Source organism: Chlorocebus sabaeus, chromosome 24 (genome assembly GCF_047675955.1).
Source record: "Chlorocebus sabaeus isolate Y175 chromosome 24, mChlSab1.0.hap1, whole genome shotgun sequence".
Taxonomy (NCBI): Eukaryota; Metazoa; Chordata; class Mammalia; order Primates; family Cercopithecidae; genus Chlorocebus; species Chlorocebus sabaeus.
In genome coordinates, this window is record NC_132927.1 from 64,241,809 (window position 1) to 64,260,372 (window position 18,564).

The 18,564-nt window shown below is 35.3% G+C and overlaps 1 protein-coding gene across 4 annotated transcripts in view; it reads right to left on the minus strand.

The window, feature by feature from the left end:
* Positions 1-18,564, minus strand: part of GALC (galactosylceramidase) — a 57,270-nt gene that overhangs the window by 24,843 nt on the left and 13,863 nt on the right. For all 4 annotated transcript variants that reach the window (XM_007987503.3, XM_073011236.1, XM_007987504.3 and 1 more), the window contains exons 7-10: positions 15,499-15,629; positions 7,518-7,673; positions 4,650-4,774; positions 2,291-2,418 (exon numbers count right to left, since the gene is read on the minus strand). In XM_007987503.3, coding sequence (XP_007985694.1) covers positions 2,291-2,418; positions 4,650-4,774; positions 7,518-7,673; positions 15,499-15,629 — 540 coding nt within the window. The remainder of the gene's footprint in view (positions 1-2,290; positions 2,419-4,649; positions 4,775-7,517; positions 7,674-15,498; positions 15,630-18,564) is intronic.

An 18,564-nucleotide genomic window follows, 5' to 3' on the forward strand; every position in this document is an offset into this window, starting at 1 on the left:
TAGGATGGCTATAATCAAAGGCACAGACAATAAGAACTGTTGGGGAGGATGTGGAAAATTGTAAGCTTCATAAACTACTGGTGGCAATGTAAAATGGTGCAGTAACTTTGGAAAACAATTTGGTAGTTCCTCAAAATCCTAAAGACAGAGTTACCATGTGACCTAGCAATTCCACTCCTACATATATACCCAAGAGAACTGAAAACACATCCACAGAAAAACTTGTACACACATGCTAATCCACATCATTAGTCATAACAGCCATGACGGGGTTCAAGACACACTGCCCCCAAATATTTTAAAAGTGAAGTAATCTAAGAAAAATGCAGAAGCAGGAAGTTTACTCTCTGACCTTCTCCTTTCTCCTCTGAAGCAGGTCATAAGACCCTCATTCAACAGGTGCTCTCCCTATATTCCTTATCTCTGAAGACAGTTTCTGGTGAAGATGAGATGCCTACTCACTCTACGAGCCTGCAGATGAGATCCTGAGACACTGACAAAAAGCTGGCAGAAAGGTAAGAATTCTCACCAAGTCCTGCTCTTCTGGGTCTCTGCCTGGAGTACTTGATTAAGAGAAGACAATTAAAAAAACCAACAAACAAAAAAAAAAAAACTTCTCATCCCTTCCTCTCCAAATTCAGATTAGCAGAAGAAAAACATTTGTTTGGTCTGTGACTCATATAAATTTAGTTTTGGGTACTCATTACCTGTAGATCCCTTCCCTCCCAGGGTCAGCTATTGCTTTCCTATTTGTCCCATTTTGTGCACTGAGAACCTGGCTTGACTTCACACCTGTCAGGGATGTGTCAGCTGTCAGTTTTGCATATGCAGGCAGCCAACTTCAAGGTGGGGGCCCCAAGAGTATAACCAGACAAAAATGTGATTTGCACTCCATTTGCAGCTAGTTTACCAACTACTGCCAGCTCTGATGGGGAGTGGGGAGTAGGGAGGTTATCAGGGTCTTTCTTTTGACTATCCTTGGGAGTGGTTCTAGGTCTAGAAGGATCACTTCTCAGCCTTTTATTTAAAAAATTTTAGCCATGAGTCACAAAACATAGGACACAACTTGTATTTACATGGAAATACATAAGCATACAGACAGACGCCAAGATCTTATGGCTTTTATTTAAAAAATTTTAGCCAGGAGTCGTAAAACGTAGCACACAATTCACTGATTTATACAAAATATTTGGCTCTCATCCTTTCTCCGTGATCAAGTGTAGATTTTGGGAGGGCTGCATCTTTTTACACCCTCTTTTGAGAATCCTCTTCATCCATGGTAAGACATAAAAGGCTTATTGGTTTGCGTTGTGAGTCACTTAATAGATATCTTTGGTTTAAAAAATCAATACTGCCAGGAATATTTACTGTTTGTCCTGGCTCAAACCTGATGGTAGGCTATTTGAAAGAATTTTTTTTAAGAGTCTATGGTCAGGAGTTGGACAAACTATAGGCTGACATTCAGAACCTGATATGATACACATAAACACACACACACACACACACACACACACACACACTTTTTTAAAGGTTACTCTGTTCTCTGTTTTGGATCTTACTTCTCCCATGGGAACTTGACTGCTAGAAATCCTTTTTCACATAAGCCCTCCTGACTATATGCACTTCCCATTCTGTTTACCTCCTTCTTGTTGGAACTTCATTGACCTCTTTGGGAAGCTTGAGATCTCCCCAAACTGGTACCTCTAAGACTTCTTCTCTCCATCTGCTTCTGCTTCTCCATCCACCTTTTTTCACCTTCATTCTTTCTTTCAGTTCTCTTGAATCCTTGATATGTCCGCCTTCAAGCTCCTACCTCTTCCCATGCCTCTGTCCACCTGTCAGACCTATTCCCTTCCTACTCAAGCCCCTCAATCACCTGAATTTTAAGCTCCTTGCTCTCAACAGACTTAAGGTCTCCCCAAAACAACCCAAAACAACCTGAGGATGAAAAAGGAAAAAGTCACAGCCTCCGTAAGATGACATATCAGGGCAAGGGAAGGTCGTGAAGGTCTTCTCCACAAATATTGGTAAATAGGTAACCTTAATTTTGTCCCAATTGCCAGAAACAAAGTAGAGAAAAGATGAGAGCCGACTATTTTGTATAAATCAGTGAGTTGTGTGCTACGTTTTATGACTCATGGCTAAAATTTTTTAAATAAAAGCCATAAGATCTTGGCATCTGTCTGTATGCTTATGTATTTACATGTGAAAAAAGTACTCAGTTTTGTATAATGTTATTTTTCCAATAGTAAAGAAGTGAGTTAACCCAATAGCAACAACAAAAGTTTACCATGGTTTCAATGATGATGGTGAGGTTCCCTAAGCCATCAGTCAGAGCTACATAGCTTCCTCCTTTCTCTAAATGGCCAACTGTCTTCAGGTAATACCAGCCAGGTTGAGTAAACTGAGTGGTATGAGCTATAGAAAAACAAAGTTTGAAATAAGATAAAAATGGCAATAATAGTATTTCTTTTGGAAAAAAAAAAGCTGTATATCAGTTTGGGTCTGATTGATTCAAACAAGCTGTTTTCTATTTTGGAGGAATGTATCTGTCAACCTCATGTTTAAATTTTTAAATAATTAATCTAGATAAATGAAACAATTGCAAGAAGATTCCCGGAACGATAGGTAAAAATAAATGAAAGTGTCAGTTCAAGAATATGATCAGTCTTTTTTTCAAGAACACAATAGTTATTCCCCCGCAACCTTAGTTCCTCACTATTTAACCCATCCTAAAATAGCTACCAATAAAAAGGTTAAAAAAGTTAATAACGAATTTCAGAAACTAACTTTATGGTTTCAAACATATTTATTGCCACTACATGTACATTTATTGGTCACCTCCTAAGCGCGTCCTGAAAATGCACTAAGCAATATACCATGTCCCAACCCTTGGAAAAGTCACAAAATTAAGAGTATTAGTTCATCTAAATAACGTGGGGCCAACAATTTCAACATTCAAGGGGCTGATATACAAGTCTAACCTTAATTTTCTCATATAATTCTCAATATTAGAATATACAAGTTTAATATACAAGTGTAACCTTAATTTTTTCATATTTTTGGGAGGACAATTTAAGGAGTTTAGAATAATATCATGATTTTTTTTTTTTTTTTTTTCTGAGACGGAGTCTCACTCTGTCGCCCAGGCTGGAGTGCAGTGGCCGGATCTCAGCTCACTGCAAGCTCCGCCTCCCGGGTTTACGCCATTCTCCTGCCTCAGCCTCCTGAGTAGCTGGGACTTCAGGCGCCCGCCACCTCGCCCGGCTAGTTTTTTGTATTTTTTTTAGTAGAGACGGGGTTTCACCGTGTTAGCCAGGATGGTCTCGATCTCCTAACCTCGTGATCTGCCCGTCTCAGCCTCCCAAAGTGCTGGGATTACAGGCTTGAGCCACCATGCCCGGCAATATCATGATTACATGATTAATATGATTACAAATCTGTCTTAGGAGAGCACAACTAAAAGGGAAAACCACCAAATTTAAGTTTAAAATAAAAACAAATTCACTCCAAATTCATAATTTTCTTCTGAAAGGATTCTACCTTTAAAGAAATTAGCTTTTTAGAAAGATTATTAGGATTTTTTTTAAAAATGGTCATAAATGTTTAATATTTTACAAAAAAAAAATGCAGAAAAATTTCAACATTATTCAGCAACAGATTTTGTTATTTTGTTTAAATTATATTCACTATTAGTATGGTTATATCTCTTCATGAAAAAGTGACACTATGCCATGCATCCCCGCATAATCTCAACTTCCCTTGTGACTAAGGAATGATACTGTACTGAAACTTTTGTATTTCAATAAAAAATGGATGTATTATCTATAGCCCTGCTCATTGTCTCTGAGCAATATAAATTATGTCTTGTCTGGTAGAAATTTAATTAATTTCTTCCCTGTTGTGGGAAACCCAACTTACCTCCATTGACAATTCATCTCCAATTCCCTAACACTACAAAAATGTGTGCTATGTTGACTTTTCATTTGAACTGTTTCTAACATCTGCCATCTGCCAGGATCCTTCGTATCATATAGGTAACATAAAATCTTCAGTATATGCTCATTTTAAATCTTTATAAGCTTTACATTGTCACCTATTTTGAAATTTACCTTTTCACAACCCACATTTCACAGATTTAGGGGACAATATAAAGCCATATTTCACAGAACTTTCATATTTACTTATTCATTTGATGATTCAATAAATATAGTATTTTTAATCATCTACCTTTGATTTTGCTAGCATACTATTCTAATTGAAACTATATTAATATAAAAGAACAAAGTGTCTCCAAAGCTAATCTTAAGACTTCTAGATACTCTGTTTACAAATACATAATTTTGTTAGCAATATCATCATTTGTAATTATATCCTTAGATGATTATTAATTTCTGTATCTATCGCTACACAGCTCTTCCTTTCCCTCTCTTTCTCCTCCTCTCCTACACTTTTCTAAAAGCCTGGTCTTACAATAATCAGAGAGTAGTCTAGTTACCCAAAATATTCTTATAAAACACTGGCAAATCTTGCTTAGATCACATACTTAAAACACGCATAGACATGCAGTTTATATAATCTTCTCTAAGTGTTTTTCTGTTGTCTCTTAGAGAAGAATTTAGGGAGTGAGAGATGGAACTGAACCATACCTGACACCCAGACAGGAGATTCTACCACGTAGTGACCACTCCATGGCTCCTGGGCTGTCATCAACCCGCATCTCCCATAAGGCAACTGTTCATAGTAACTAGCCACTAAATTCCATGCGATTGTGCTAAAAGATGTGTTTGATAAAAAAGAAACACCAAGACAACTTGTGATAAAAATGTAAATGTCTAAAAACCTGGAGTAAAAAGACTTTATCATAGTAATACACATCTATGTAAATGACAATAAAAGGATCACCCAAAATAAGAAAATATAAGTTGTCTAAATTTATTCACATTTTGAAAAATCCAGTGTTGGGTACATTTTAATATTTTTACTGGTGAATCACATGATAAAAAATACAAATGTATTATGTGCAAGATTTTTACTGAAAAGTGGTATAGCCAGAAGACAAATCATGCCTTACTAGTACCCGACACATCACAAATTTGAGTCAAATACAAATAAAGGCTTTGTGCATACCTACTTTCAACAGTCAGCCTTCTTAATGCCCCAGTTTCATGACATAATTTTTATGAACTTGACTCTGAACTGTTCCAAAGTTTTACAAATGAGAATTCTTAGAGTCAGACTGCCTGGGTTTAAACCATGGTTTCCACTTAACCTCTCTGTAAAATGAGGATAATAATTACATCTCTCTCATGTGAGTTTGTAAGGATTAAATGTACTAATGCATAGGAAGAGTACAGAACAAGGTCTGGGCTGTAGTATTGCTATTAAATATGATTCCACTTCATCTACAAGTAGTAGTTGGATCCGACTGCTGATCTGCTTTGTGGCCCATTCTTTCTCAGATGATCAGGCCCTAACAGTCAGAGCAGGTGCTAACCCCTAAAACTTTGACTCTCTGGTTCTCAGGAAATTCAAAGGCAAAATGGAAGTTCTTGAACTTGGTATTGTTGAGTCTCTCACAGATTAAAAAAGCACAGAGCTTACCCACAGAATTTTACTTTTTTTATCAAGTCCTCATCCAGCATTAAAAAACAGACTGACATTCTTAGCAAATGAAAGCCTTCTAATTCTATCAATACAAAGTAGAAATAATAGTCCTAATTTTCAAAACACCTTACTATTAGTGAATATTTTAAGTTCTTGTAATTTTGCCCATGGTTTGCAAGATGCGTGGTATCCTTTCTGGCTAGTGATAGATGTATCACTCAAGACAAGCTTTCTGGAGGGCATTTTGTAAAATACATACAAAACCCTTCAAAATCTATATATCTCTGACCATTCCATTTCTAAGAATACAGCCTAAAAAATAGTCATCGGTATGTACAAAGATATTGGTATACAATTGATCATTTCAGTTTGTACAAAGTTATTAATTAAAACAGAGACAACTTCCAATTCTAAAAAGAGGAGAACATTCAATAAGGAATAATATATTTTCCACATCAGTGTTTCCGAACTTGTGTGGCATCAGAATCACTTGGGGGCACTGACTAGATAGACAAAACCCCAGAAGCCTTTCCTGTAGATTCTCATTCACAATGTCTGGGCAGCTGCCAAGGAGAAGGTATAACAACAAGTGTCTCAGGTGCTTCTTAAGACAAGTTTGGGAGATGGTGCTTTATGTAACAGAATATTTTTAAATGCATTTATAGTATTAAAAATGATGAAGTAGAAATATAGGTAAATGTGAGAAAAAGTTCCTAATGTCATGTCAAGTGAAAAGCAGTTTTTTAAACAGATTCTATAGTATGGTCTCAATTTTGTATTAAAAATGTATACATGCCAATATAAAATAGGAGGACATTCACTAAAATTATTAAGGATAGTTAGCTCTGGATCATAAGACTGTAGGTGATTTTGCTTCTTTCTTTGTACCTATCTTCAGTTTTCTAAATTCTCTGCCATGAACATGCCTTACCTTAAGACCAAATTAAGTTATAACCAAACTTTCCTTAAGTATCTTTTCTTTCACAAAGAGAAGAAAAACAAATACAATATATAGCAACCCACATTAATATCACAATAAATATATAAATATTGGTTTGCTTTTGTTCTATTTTTCAGAACAAAAAAGAACAAAATTTAAAAACAAAATGTGGTTCATTGTTTAGAAAACTAATGGCAATCTATTCACAATTAAAGTGTTTTTCAAAGCATTTAAGAAATGGTTCCCTTAAGAACAGAAAAAGTTGTGTTCTCCCTTAAGAACATCTGTTTTTAAACAACAGATTACACACATTAAGTGATGCCATGAGGAATCAATCAGACAGGCTGGGAAGCAGACAGTCCACAAGACAATCAGCCTGGTCTTTTCAACAGATCCCTGTCATCAAAAATGAGGAATAAGGAAGCTACTCTAGATTACAGGAGACTTGAGGGGCGTAACTTTTAAATGCAATATGTGTGTGTTTGACTATTCCTTTTCTTAAAAAAAAGCTACAAATAACATTCTGGGGGAACAATTGGGAAAATTTGAATATAGACTGAGTATTAAAAACACTCTCATGTATGAAAAAATGATACTGTGATATGTAGAAGAATATCCTTATGTTTTGGAGACACATGCTAAAATATTTAGAGATAAAGTGTCCTTACATACACTATTTACCATATAATTATTAAAAATATATGTAGCTTGTCAAAAATCAGACAGCTGCATGTATTTTGCTACATATAAATTACCTCAATAAACCAGACTTTATTTCATATAGACCATGCTCAAATATAGAAAATTAGATGTAGATTAAGTATAGGTATAAAAATAGAAGATGCTAATAAGGCAAAATGTTTACAATCATTGAATCTAGGCTGGAAGAATAAGGAAGTCCACTTTTTTCTAACTCTTCTGTTTTAAATTTTTTTATGATAAAAACTCTAAAAGGTTTTTAATAACTTACGAAGTCATATAGCCATTGACATAATTCTGATTTAAAATGCGACCCCAGCAGCCTGCACCCGTGTCACTATTTAAAGTGCTAAAGTCTTCAGAAGACCAAAGCTTCTTCCCAGTCAACCTTGCATCTCTTACTGAATGGGTTCCAGGATAATGAGCCCTAGGAAAAAAAAAGGGTGGGAGTCAATGACAAAAGGTCACAATGTGGCACTTATATACATATATATTTGTTGAGTGTATAAAAACACAAGTCTTCTCCAAGGTTTTCTATTTTAAAACAGTTGGGTAGCTTCTAGGTAGATAATGAATGTAAGCATCTGCTTTACGCCCTTCTGTCTCAGCATGCCATTAAAATGACAGCAAATAAAACAAAAGGGGATAAACCTACAACAGCATACTGGATAGGAAGGAAAATCATCAATAGATAGAAAATTTCAGTCTATTTCTGGAACTCACAAAATGGATGGAAGCATGTTGAAGGATGGAGGTAGCAGAGAGGGCCACAGCCTAGAATACCCCAAGAGGAGAATGAAGTAAAGATAAGATTCAGACTTCCCAGGGGAAGCTAAGGAGCTTGGGGCAATAGTAAATGAGTGAGGAGGAGGCCAAAAATAAGATTAATGAAACCTTTATATAAAGTAGTACTCTCCCCTCTACTCCTGTCCTTAGAACACAGAAAGATAGCTTGGCATTTACTCCCAGGCCAAAAACAAAACAAAACAAAACAAAAAACAATACCCACAAATGGTTATTTCTTGAATAAAAAGAATAAACTACCTTGGGAAAACTAGAAATTACTGTATCAGAGCAGAGGTGGTTCTCAACCCAGATGATTTTTGTCCGTGGAGGGAATATTTGGCACTATATGGAGACATTTTTTCAACTGTCTCACCCGGGGTCGAGGATATTTGCTACTGGCATCTAGTGAAGAGAGGCCAAAAATGCTGCTAAACATCCTACAATGCATAGGACCAACCCCTACAACAAAAAAATTGGCCATTAAAAATATCAATTGTGCAGCAGGTGAGAAACTGCCCCAGAAAATGAATGCCTCCTTCATCCTATCATTCGATGGGAGGGGAGTCAGTCAGTGGAAGTATAAATGCATATTCATTACTGCAAGAGTAAAATACTCCCATAATGATGACTGTGGAAGTACTGATTATAAGAATAAAGACAATTAATAAATTTTAAATAGAAAATAGATTGGCGGCTGGGCGCAGTGGCTCACGCCTGTAATCCCAGCACTTTGGGAGGCCGAGGCGGGCGGATCACCTGAGGTCAGGAGTTCGAGACCAGCCTGACTAACATGGGAAACCCCGTCTCTACTAAAAATACAAAATTAGCTGGGCCTGGTGGCACATGCCTATAATCCCAGCTACTAGGGAGGCTGAGGCAGGAGAATTGCTTGAACCTGGGAGGCAGAGGTTGCGGTGAGCGGAGATCGTCCCATTGCACTCCAGCCTGGGCAACAAGAGTGAAATTCCGCCTCAAAAAAAAAAAAAAAAAAGGAAAATAGATTGGCAATCCAATAAGAGAGCACACTAGCTAAATAACTGTAGGAATAAGGGCATCTACCTTTTAGTTTAACAATTATTTACAAAAAAATAATACAAGCAAAATAATGGAGATTAAGTTATACCACAATTCTAATCTTTGTAGTTTGGTATAGTAGTATTTATAACACCAAAAAAAATGATTGTGAATACTTGTGTTATTTTTTAGTTATTTAATTCCATTTTAGGTCACAAATCTTTTAGGAAAAAAATCCTATTTGGTAATTCTTTATACCTAGTGAAGATGAATTAGGGCACAATATCAATTTGGCATTCCAGGATTTCATGAGTAAGAAAATAATATACAATATATAAGGGAGAACATAAAAAGAAGTATTAGACAAAAACGAGGTTCCACTAAGATTTTACTGAGTCACTGAACTCAAGTGAAAGCAGGCACCTATTCAATATTGCAAAACTACACTACGAAGATACCAACAGAAATCTAGCATCTAACAGGGTTAAGCAATCATTGTTCTGGCACTATAACACCCAACCTGAAAAATCTGGCTACTAGTCTTTTAACTAACATAAATTCAAAAAACTACATTTTTAGATTTACTCTTCTATCCCACAACTTCATTCTGTTTCCATGAAATTCAGCTTTGTTACCTCAGCCAAATGTTAATTTTTAATACTCATCTAGTTGTCATCCAGTTGTCTAGTTGCCAAATGCATGTTTGGTGTATTTGGTTAAAATATATTTCTATATTAAAGAAAACCCTGGAAAGTAATATGCTAACATGTTACCAATAAGCTATAGATGTTAGGATTATGAGTAAATTCTATCTTTATACTTTTCTACATTTTCCAAAGTTTCTATAATGAGCATATTGTATTTATAAAATGAAAAAGTAACTTTACTGAAGTTACAGGAATAGGTGGTATATCCTTCATTCAGAAAATGAAACTGTTACTACATTCAAAACCCAAATGATTTATTACATGATCTGAGCAAAGAAAGGCAGAACTAATACTAAGATCTGGGTCTTTCTCTATGTATATATTTATTCCTAGTGCAACAAAATGTAAAGGTTCTTTAAGAATATAAATTTTTAATGTACATAAGGAGGCAAACATTCTCTATCATTTCAAAGCATTATTTTTCAAACTTCAATTACAGACAAAATTAAGATCATTGAAAGTAAACCAACTTCATGGTTTATCCTAACAGAGGAACATATTTGTACTTTAAAAAATTAGAATTTTTGGCCAAGGCAGAACATGACAGCAGCCCAGTTCCTGAAGCTCCTCAGTACTCCTTCTGAAACCAAACAGACCAACCAGATAAGGGAAAGGAAAAACAGATAACACTGCCATCAAACCAGGTGACAGGGACTCTCCCCGGAGCCTCACAACATCAGAAATGGCCCAGGATCAGCAGATGGTATATGGAAACTGGAAGTGAAAGGGGAATGGCTGGTACTCACACAAAAGGAGTAGACCCTATCCTAAATGGAAGAATAGAAGACCGACTCAGGAAGATGGGAACATCTTCACAGGTTTGAAGTTAGGAGAGAATGCTCAAAACAGTGAATTCACTAGGAGATCAAACCCAATACCGTAAGAGTTCAAACTAGATTTGTCCAGTAGAAATGTAATATGAACTACACATACATTATAAATTTAAATTGTCTAGCAGCCACATTAAAAACCAGCAAAGGTCTTTACCACAATAAAACACATAAATGAAAAAAATTTAATTTAATTTACAAAGCAGAAAAACACGGAGAACATAATTTTAATGATATATTTAACCCAATATACCCAAAATATTATCATGTAACATGTAATCAGTGTAAAACAATTGTAAATAATATTTTTATATTCAATTTTCAAAACCCAGTGTGTATTTTATACTTATAACACACCTAAACTCAAACTAGCCACATTTCAAGTGCTTCCTAAACATATGTGTCTAGCGGCTACTGTATTGAACAACACAGGTTTAAGCAATAACAATTTCAGGAGAAGGTAGCAAATAATCAGGAATGACAGAGCTTCAACATGAAAATAAGCTGTTTGAAGTAGAATCCAAGTTGAACAAGGCAGGAACACTTCGTGTAAAGGAGAACAACTTTCAGTCAGTAAGAATGGGGCCCAGCAGAAACAGACTCTAGAAAGTACTGTAACTGTAAAACAAAAATCTTCAGATATAGCACAGGCCAAGTACAACATGAATGAGGCAGGAAGGAATAGTCTTCCTATGAAGATGTGAGCCAAGAAATATCTCCTGAACAAAATTCCAACAGCTAAAAATTGGAAACAGTCTAAATGACCATTAAAAAAATAACACACAGATAAGTTGTGGTATACTACACTTAGCATCCAACAATTGGATGCTAAACAATAAATATGAACTACCTCTATATATAACAACATGCATTCATCTCATTTATATAATATTGACTAAAATAACAGCTACTATAAGATGCCATTTAAATAAAGTTTTTAAACCAGCAAAATTAGTCCATGGTGTTAGAGGTCAGATTAGTAGTTATCTTTAAGGCAAAAACAGAGGTTAATGATTAGAAAGATTTCCAAGGAAAAATCTTTCCAAGAGGAGGTATCAATAACCAAGCTTCTTGGGCACTGATAATTTTCTGGGTAGTGGTTACATAGGTACGTTCACTTTGTGATAATTCATTAAGCTATAATCCAATGATTTTTGTACTTTTATGTATGTATGTTTGTATGCTATACTTCAATTAAACATTTTTTAAAGATGAATTGTTAGCGACATAGGAAATTAAAATGAGAGAATTATAGAAGAATTATTTTTAAAAATACATTTTAGAAATGAAGGCTAAACTAGAAGGAATATTAGAACAGACACTGTGGAAAACACAGTAAGGAATATAGAATAGTAAGGATAAAATAATAGAAAACATAAATAAAGAGGTAGAGAAAAATTCAGAGAAATACAAAATAAAGGCTATGCAAATAAGAGCAAAATGTATAACTGGGGCATCAAAAAAGAAAACCAAAGTAATGGAGTGGAATAATGATTTAGCTTATAACTTAAGTAAACCTTACTAAGAAAATACTTAAATATAGACATTAAGAGAGCATACACTATATATCTGGAAATGGTAAAGTATATACAACAACTAAACTTTAAAGATGAATAAAAATATTCTTTGGGCATAAAGGAATTGTGTCGAGATACTTATAAGGAAAAGGAAATATCTCTGGAGTCGAAATTCTCAATAGCAACATTTTACGTAAATAACCAATGGAGCAAATTTTATGATACTCAAGGACTGAAAAAGGATTATATCTAGTCAAACTGTCCTTCAGGTATAAAGGTCATAGATAAACATCAATAAACATCTAAACACATCAAGAAATATTATTTCCATTAGCACTTTCTGAGACATTTAATAGATAATTACCCTTCTGACATCCAAGAAACTGAGGGAGAAACTTCGGCAAAAGACTTGAAGGTGAGTATTTAATATGTTTAATGGTAGAGCTAGATTAAAAGAAATAGTAATTAAATTATATATAAATATTACACACTTGGCTAAAGTACAACTCATATAGCTACATGAAATAGGATAAGAGGGAAAGAAGGTGAAATGTAAACTAAGTTTGCAGATTATCTGGGAGTAAACAGTTAAAACTTGTAGCTGTCAAATCAATATAGTAGAAGCTTAAGTTCGTGTAAGTTTATTTAAGAGCACAAAAATTAAAACTAAGATAATTCTAGTAATTAAAATTCCATGGTAGGGGAGAAAAGGGGAGGAAGAAGTTATCAAATAATTGTAGTATTGCTCATAGTAAACCAATGGACAATAACTAAATGAAGAGGAAACCACGAGTATTAGTATGAAGCAGTTCCTCAACCTCGGCACTATTAATATTTTGGGCTGGATCATTTTGTGTTATGGGAAAACTATCCAGTGTACTAAAGGATATTTAGAAACATCCGTGGCCTCCATCCATTGGATTCCAGTGGCACCACCCTACCTATTTGTGGCAATTAAAAATATTTCCAGGCATTACCAAATGTCCCCTGGGAGGAAAAATTATTCTCAGTTGAAAATACTTGTATAAGTCAGCATAAATATAATTGATAGAACAAAAAACAAAACTTGCTAAATAACAAAAGAAGCACCTCCTTAAATAAGTGCAAAGTAAACAAATCACATAGCAGAATAGCTTGTATTAGTACACGGATAGTATAAATTATTCAATAACAAAAGATAATATAATAGCATAGAAAACACAAACATTAGTTATATTTAAAAATGAGTTTAACTCATTGATTAAAATATAAAGATTTTCAGAGGAGCTTTAAAAAAGCAAAATCTAACTCTATGGTATTTGCAAGCAATGCACATAAAAGAAAATGGCCTTGAAAGGTAAAGAATAAAAGGGCAAAAATATATTAAGCAAATCCTAATGGAAAGAAAGCAGGGATCTCTTAAACACACAGAAAGCAGAATTCAGGCCAAGAAGCTTTAAACGAGACAAAGAATGGCATTTTCCAATGATAAGAAATAAATCATAATGAAGATAAAACATTCATCAGTATTTATGCACCAAACAACAAAGCAGAAGCTTCCACACAGCAAAAACTGCCTAAGATTGAAAGGAGAAACAGACCTAACACAAGGAAACAAATACACCTGGTAGCCCTGAACAGTTCAAGTGGACGAAATAGTTAAGATCCAAACACCTGAACAATATAATCAAAAAGGTAGATGTTATAAACTCAATTCTGCATCCTAATAAAGAATACATCTTAATAAGTCAAAATATGCTCTTGAGATAGTCAAGAAAAATGCGAAGGTTTTTTTCAGATTTTTAAAAATAAGCTCCTGAGAAATTTCCCCCAAAATTGTAAATAATACATTTGGTATTAAATGGCCACAATGCAATAAAATTAGAAATTAATGATAAAACAGCCCTACGAGATAAAACTAAGGCAGTACTCAGAGGAAAATTCATTATATTAAAATACCTATATCAATAAAAAATGAAGTACATATCCAAGTCCTTCATGAAGATACAGTAAAACCCATACTTTCATTTAATATTAAGAAAATACATTTAGATAAGCACAACTTTGTTTTCCTTCAAGACTTCAACTATTTATGAAAGCTTTAAGAACAGCAAAACTTTAATCTTAATTTCAATGTATAAAATGTTTAAATATAATGAAGAAATTTTATTTATCTTGCAAAAAAAAAAATTAAGCCTAAATCTAACCTAATCACACCTTCACCAATTTCAAAAACCACTGAAAAAGGAGAGATGAGCAAGTTATTAAACTGCAGAGGTGAAATCAGTAAAATCCAGACTGACACAAAGTTTGTAAGACAAACAACCCTATTCTTCAACATATTAAACAGAAAGAAGAGCAAGAACCTAAAGATTAGAACAGATTTACATATCAACCAATCACAAGGTATGAATTTTAAATGGATCCAGATTCAATCAAATAAAACTATAAAATAATAATAATGGATATTTAATATAAAAAACTATTATATTTTAGGTATAATAATGGTATTGTTTATGGTAAGTAGAAAAATAATCCTTATCTTTGGAGACATACAGTAATATTTTTATGGAAGAAATAATGTCTGGGATTTCTTTCAAAGTAATGTAGGCAGGAAGGGAAGAGGAGTAGATAGACGCATGGATGAAGAATTGGCCATGGGTTCACAGTTCAGGAGGCTGAGTGGTAAGAACAAAGATATTCACTGTATCATTCTGCCTATTTTTGTGGACATTCAAAATTCTTCATTGAAAAAATAAAGCACATGGAGAGATCAATCAGTGTTCACACTGGATAAAGAACAGAATCTACACACATACATACATACACACACACACACACACACACATTCTATTTTTCAAATGTTTATATCCTGTGGCACAGTAGGAAAAACGTAAATTCACTTTTTAAAAAAAATGAACTCAATGAGGTCAGGGCCCAGAGGGCTAAAAGGCAGAAATGGAATAAGAAGTAGGGTTCAAAACTATACTACTAAGGAGGCATGACAAAAGTTATTGTCAGTGACCATAATGAACCACTTACAAACAAAAGTGCTCATGCAAGAACTTCCAGCCACAAAATATCTGAGAGTTAGAAATTAATTTCATGACTTTGCCTTTATAATTTCTAAAATTAAATACAGGTATTACTCTGCCCCTTAATCTAAAACAAAGCTCTGTTTTATGATCCCAAACATCAGTATGTTTTTTAAAAGTTATCAATACATGTTTGTCACAGAAAGATCCTAAAATACATTTAAAAGAGAAAGTAATGAACCATGAGCCATGCACGCTTCAGATAAGTAAATACAGGACAGCTACCTTCTGAGAATGTAATCAAATGGGGAGAAGGCAAGAAACAGTCAATACACAGGGCAAGCAATCAGAAACTGTTAGTTTTCCAAGTAAAACATGCCTTACCCTATAACATCAACCACCTTGAAGAGTTCGGCATCAAGTAGCATGGCCGCAGAGATGGACTCCCAGAGATTATCACTTGCTATGATTTTCACTCGCTGGAGTCCTTGAGAGTTCAGCATTTTTCTTAATATCTTTTGGAGTAATAAACAGAAAATATGAAAGGATACAAACGAATTTTTAGCTGTTGAATTTATGACCAAGATAGATAAAATATCTTTACAAATCAGCATTCTGGATAATAGCTTTTTTGTTGTTGTTGTTTTTGTTTTTCTCAGACAGAGGCTCACTCTGTCGCCCAGGCTGGAGTGGCAGGATCTCGGCTCACTGCAACCTCTGTCTCTCAGGCTCCAATGATTCTCCTGCCTCAGCCTCCTGAGTAGCAGGGATTACAGGCATGTGCCACCATACCCAGCTAATTTTGGTATTTTTTAGCAGAGACAAAGTTTCACCATGTTGGCCAGGTTGCTCTTGAACTCCTGACCTCATGGATGATCATTTCAATACTATAATTTTCTCAATAGAAACATGCCTCCTACGGAAAATAAAAGCATTACCATTAAGATAACCTACTTCACTAGGAATGTAAAAAGAAAAAAAACACAAGGGGTAAAACGTTTTAGAGGATTCTCACTTTAACTTTAAAATTACATTTAACCATAGAAATATGTGGGGGAAAAGAAACAAAAATAATCAAGTAGTACTACCCTGAAATAACCACTATTCTTTTGCTATGCATTCTTCCAGGAAGTTTCCCATGCAGACACAATAATAAAATGGGTAACATATTAATTATACCATTTGGCAAAATGCTTTAACTTATCATTTTAAGTATTTTCCAATGTCTTCAAATATTCTGCCATTATTAAACAGGAGAGGACATAAAATTTACCTGTAGGACCGTCCAGCCACAAAATTAAAAGTAACAAGATAAATTCTAATGGGAAATAAATGAAACAAACAGCACCTATTTTAGTACTCAATACTTGGACCCCATGAAGACTCTAAAAGAAGTATGAGATGGAGTCCTCACCCTTAGGTGGCAAACACACTCAACAGGGACACCAACATTAACAGGGCATACTAGAAAACCAAAGGGAAGGTAACATACCAAAACGTATGGATTGCCTATATGTAAATCAAGAGCAGAGAAAAGGAGACATCATTTTACTCAGGATCAGGAAGATCAGATTTCATACCATAAGCAGTTCTTTATGAATGGATACAAATAAACCCACCATTATACCCCCAAGGACTCAGAAATCTCTGGCACATTGCAGCAGATGCCCAATACTACTGGCTGAAGAAATTAAGAAAGAACAAAGAATTTCACAAGCCCTCTCTTCACATTGCAACTTCTCTGAACTAGGGGAATTTCCAATTAATGTGCTCTTTTAGGACGCAAATAATAAAAGCTCCAATTAAATCCATGGTATACTTTTCAACAGATGGTTTCTTAAAACAGATATATTACAGGATTTTAGAAAACGTGGTGAAAATTAGAGGTGGCAATCTAATTTCATCTTTCAAACCAGATCAGTTGAGTCCTAGGACACCCTAGAAGCAGCATGAACAGATCCTTCATAGCAAACCAAGACCAACTCTCAAGATTCAGTAGGATTGAGAATCCCTATCCCTCTAGCAGGAGATCAATCCTGAATTTCATCACCCTGAAGTTCTTCCTTTTTTTTGAGATGGAGTTTCACTCTTGTTGCCTAGGCTGGAGTATGATGGTGCGATCTTGGCTCACTGCAACCTCTGCCTCCCAGGTTCAGCAATTCTCCTGCCTCAGCCTCTTGAGTAGCTGGAATCCCAGTCAGGCACCGTGCCTGGCTAATTTTGTATTTTTAGTAGAGATGGGGTTTCTCTATGTTGGTCAGGCTGGTCTCGAACTCCCGACCCCAGGTGATCCGCCCGCCTTGGCCTCCCAAAGTGCTGGCATTACAGGCGCGAGCCACTGAGCCCGGCCTCTTTCTTCTTACAGCGAAGAGGAAGAGCAACTTAGTCAAATTTGCATTTTTCACTATGGATGGATCTAGTCTTTCTAGTCCTAGTCCTAGAAAATCCCAGTAAGACTGCTTACTTTTTTATACAGTGTATTTGAATAACATTCCAAAATTTCAAGTCTCATGCTATGATTTCTAAATAAGTTTCCACCCCAAAGTCATTATCAATAGCAGCATTCTTTTGAGCAGTTGTATCTAACATATTTTCAGATTATGTTTTTGTTTTGGAACTTTCTCCTCCAGAAAAAGCTTAAATAGGAGTTCTATAAGATAAATGGAAAGGAACTTGTTCTGGTTGAACTGAATGAAGGTCCAAAGACCCATACTTCCATTTCCATTCACTATCCTCAGATCCTAGATGAGATTTTCCAGACACAATTTAGAAAACTTAAGAACACCACTGAAAACCACGATAAATCATGAATATCAGTAGCAAAAAAAAAAAAAAAAACTTTAAAGAAACAATACCCTTGTCATTTTTAGATAAATTGCTCCTTTGTATTATATTTATTTCTGCTATTAAAAACAAATGGGCGGAGCTTGCAGTGAGCCCAGATCGCACCACCACACTCCAGCCTGGGTGACTGAGCAAGCCTCCATCTCAAAAAAAAAAAAAGAAAAAAAGAAAACAAATCTTTATTCTTTCCAGGGGTCATCTTATTATCCCAAAAAACGTATATTCATTAAAATTATCCAATCTGAGCACCTACATTCATCTGTCATTATTGAACTCTTTGTGACAGGCATTTCTTTTTTTTTTTTTAGACAGAGTCTCGCTCTTTTTGCCCTGGCTGGAGTGCAATGCCGCGATCTCAGCTCACTGAAACCTCTGCCACCCAGGTTCAAGCAATTTTTCTGCCTCAGCCTCCCAAGTAGCTGGGATTACAAGCACCTGCCACCATGTCCGGCTGATTTTTTTTGAATTTTTAGTGGAGACAGGGTTTCACCACCATGTTGGTCAGGCTGGTCTCAAACTCCTGACCTCAGGTGATCCAGCCACCTCAGCCTCCCAAAGTGCTGGGAGTACAGGCGTGAGCCACTGCACCTGGCCTGCAATAGGCAT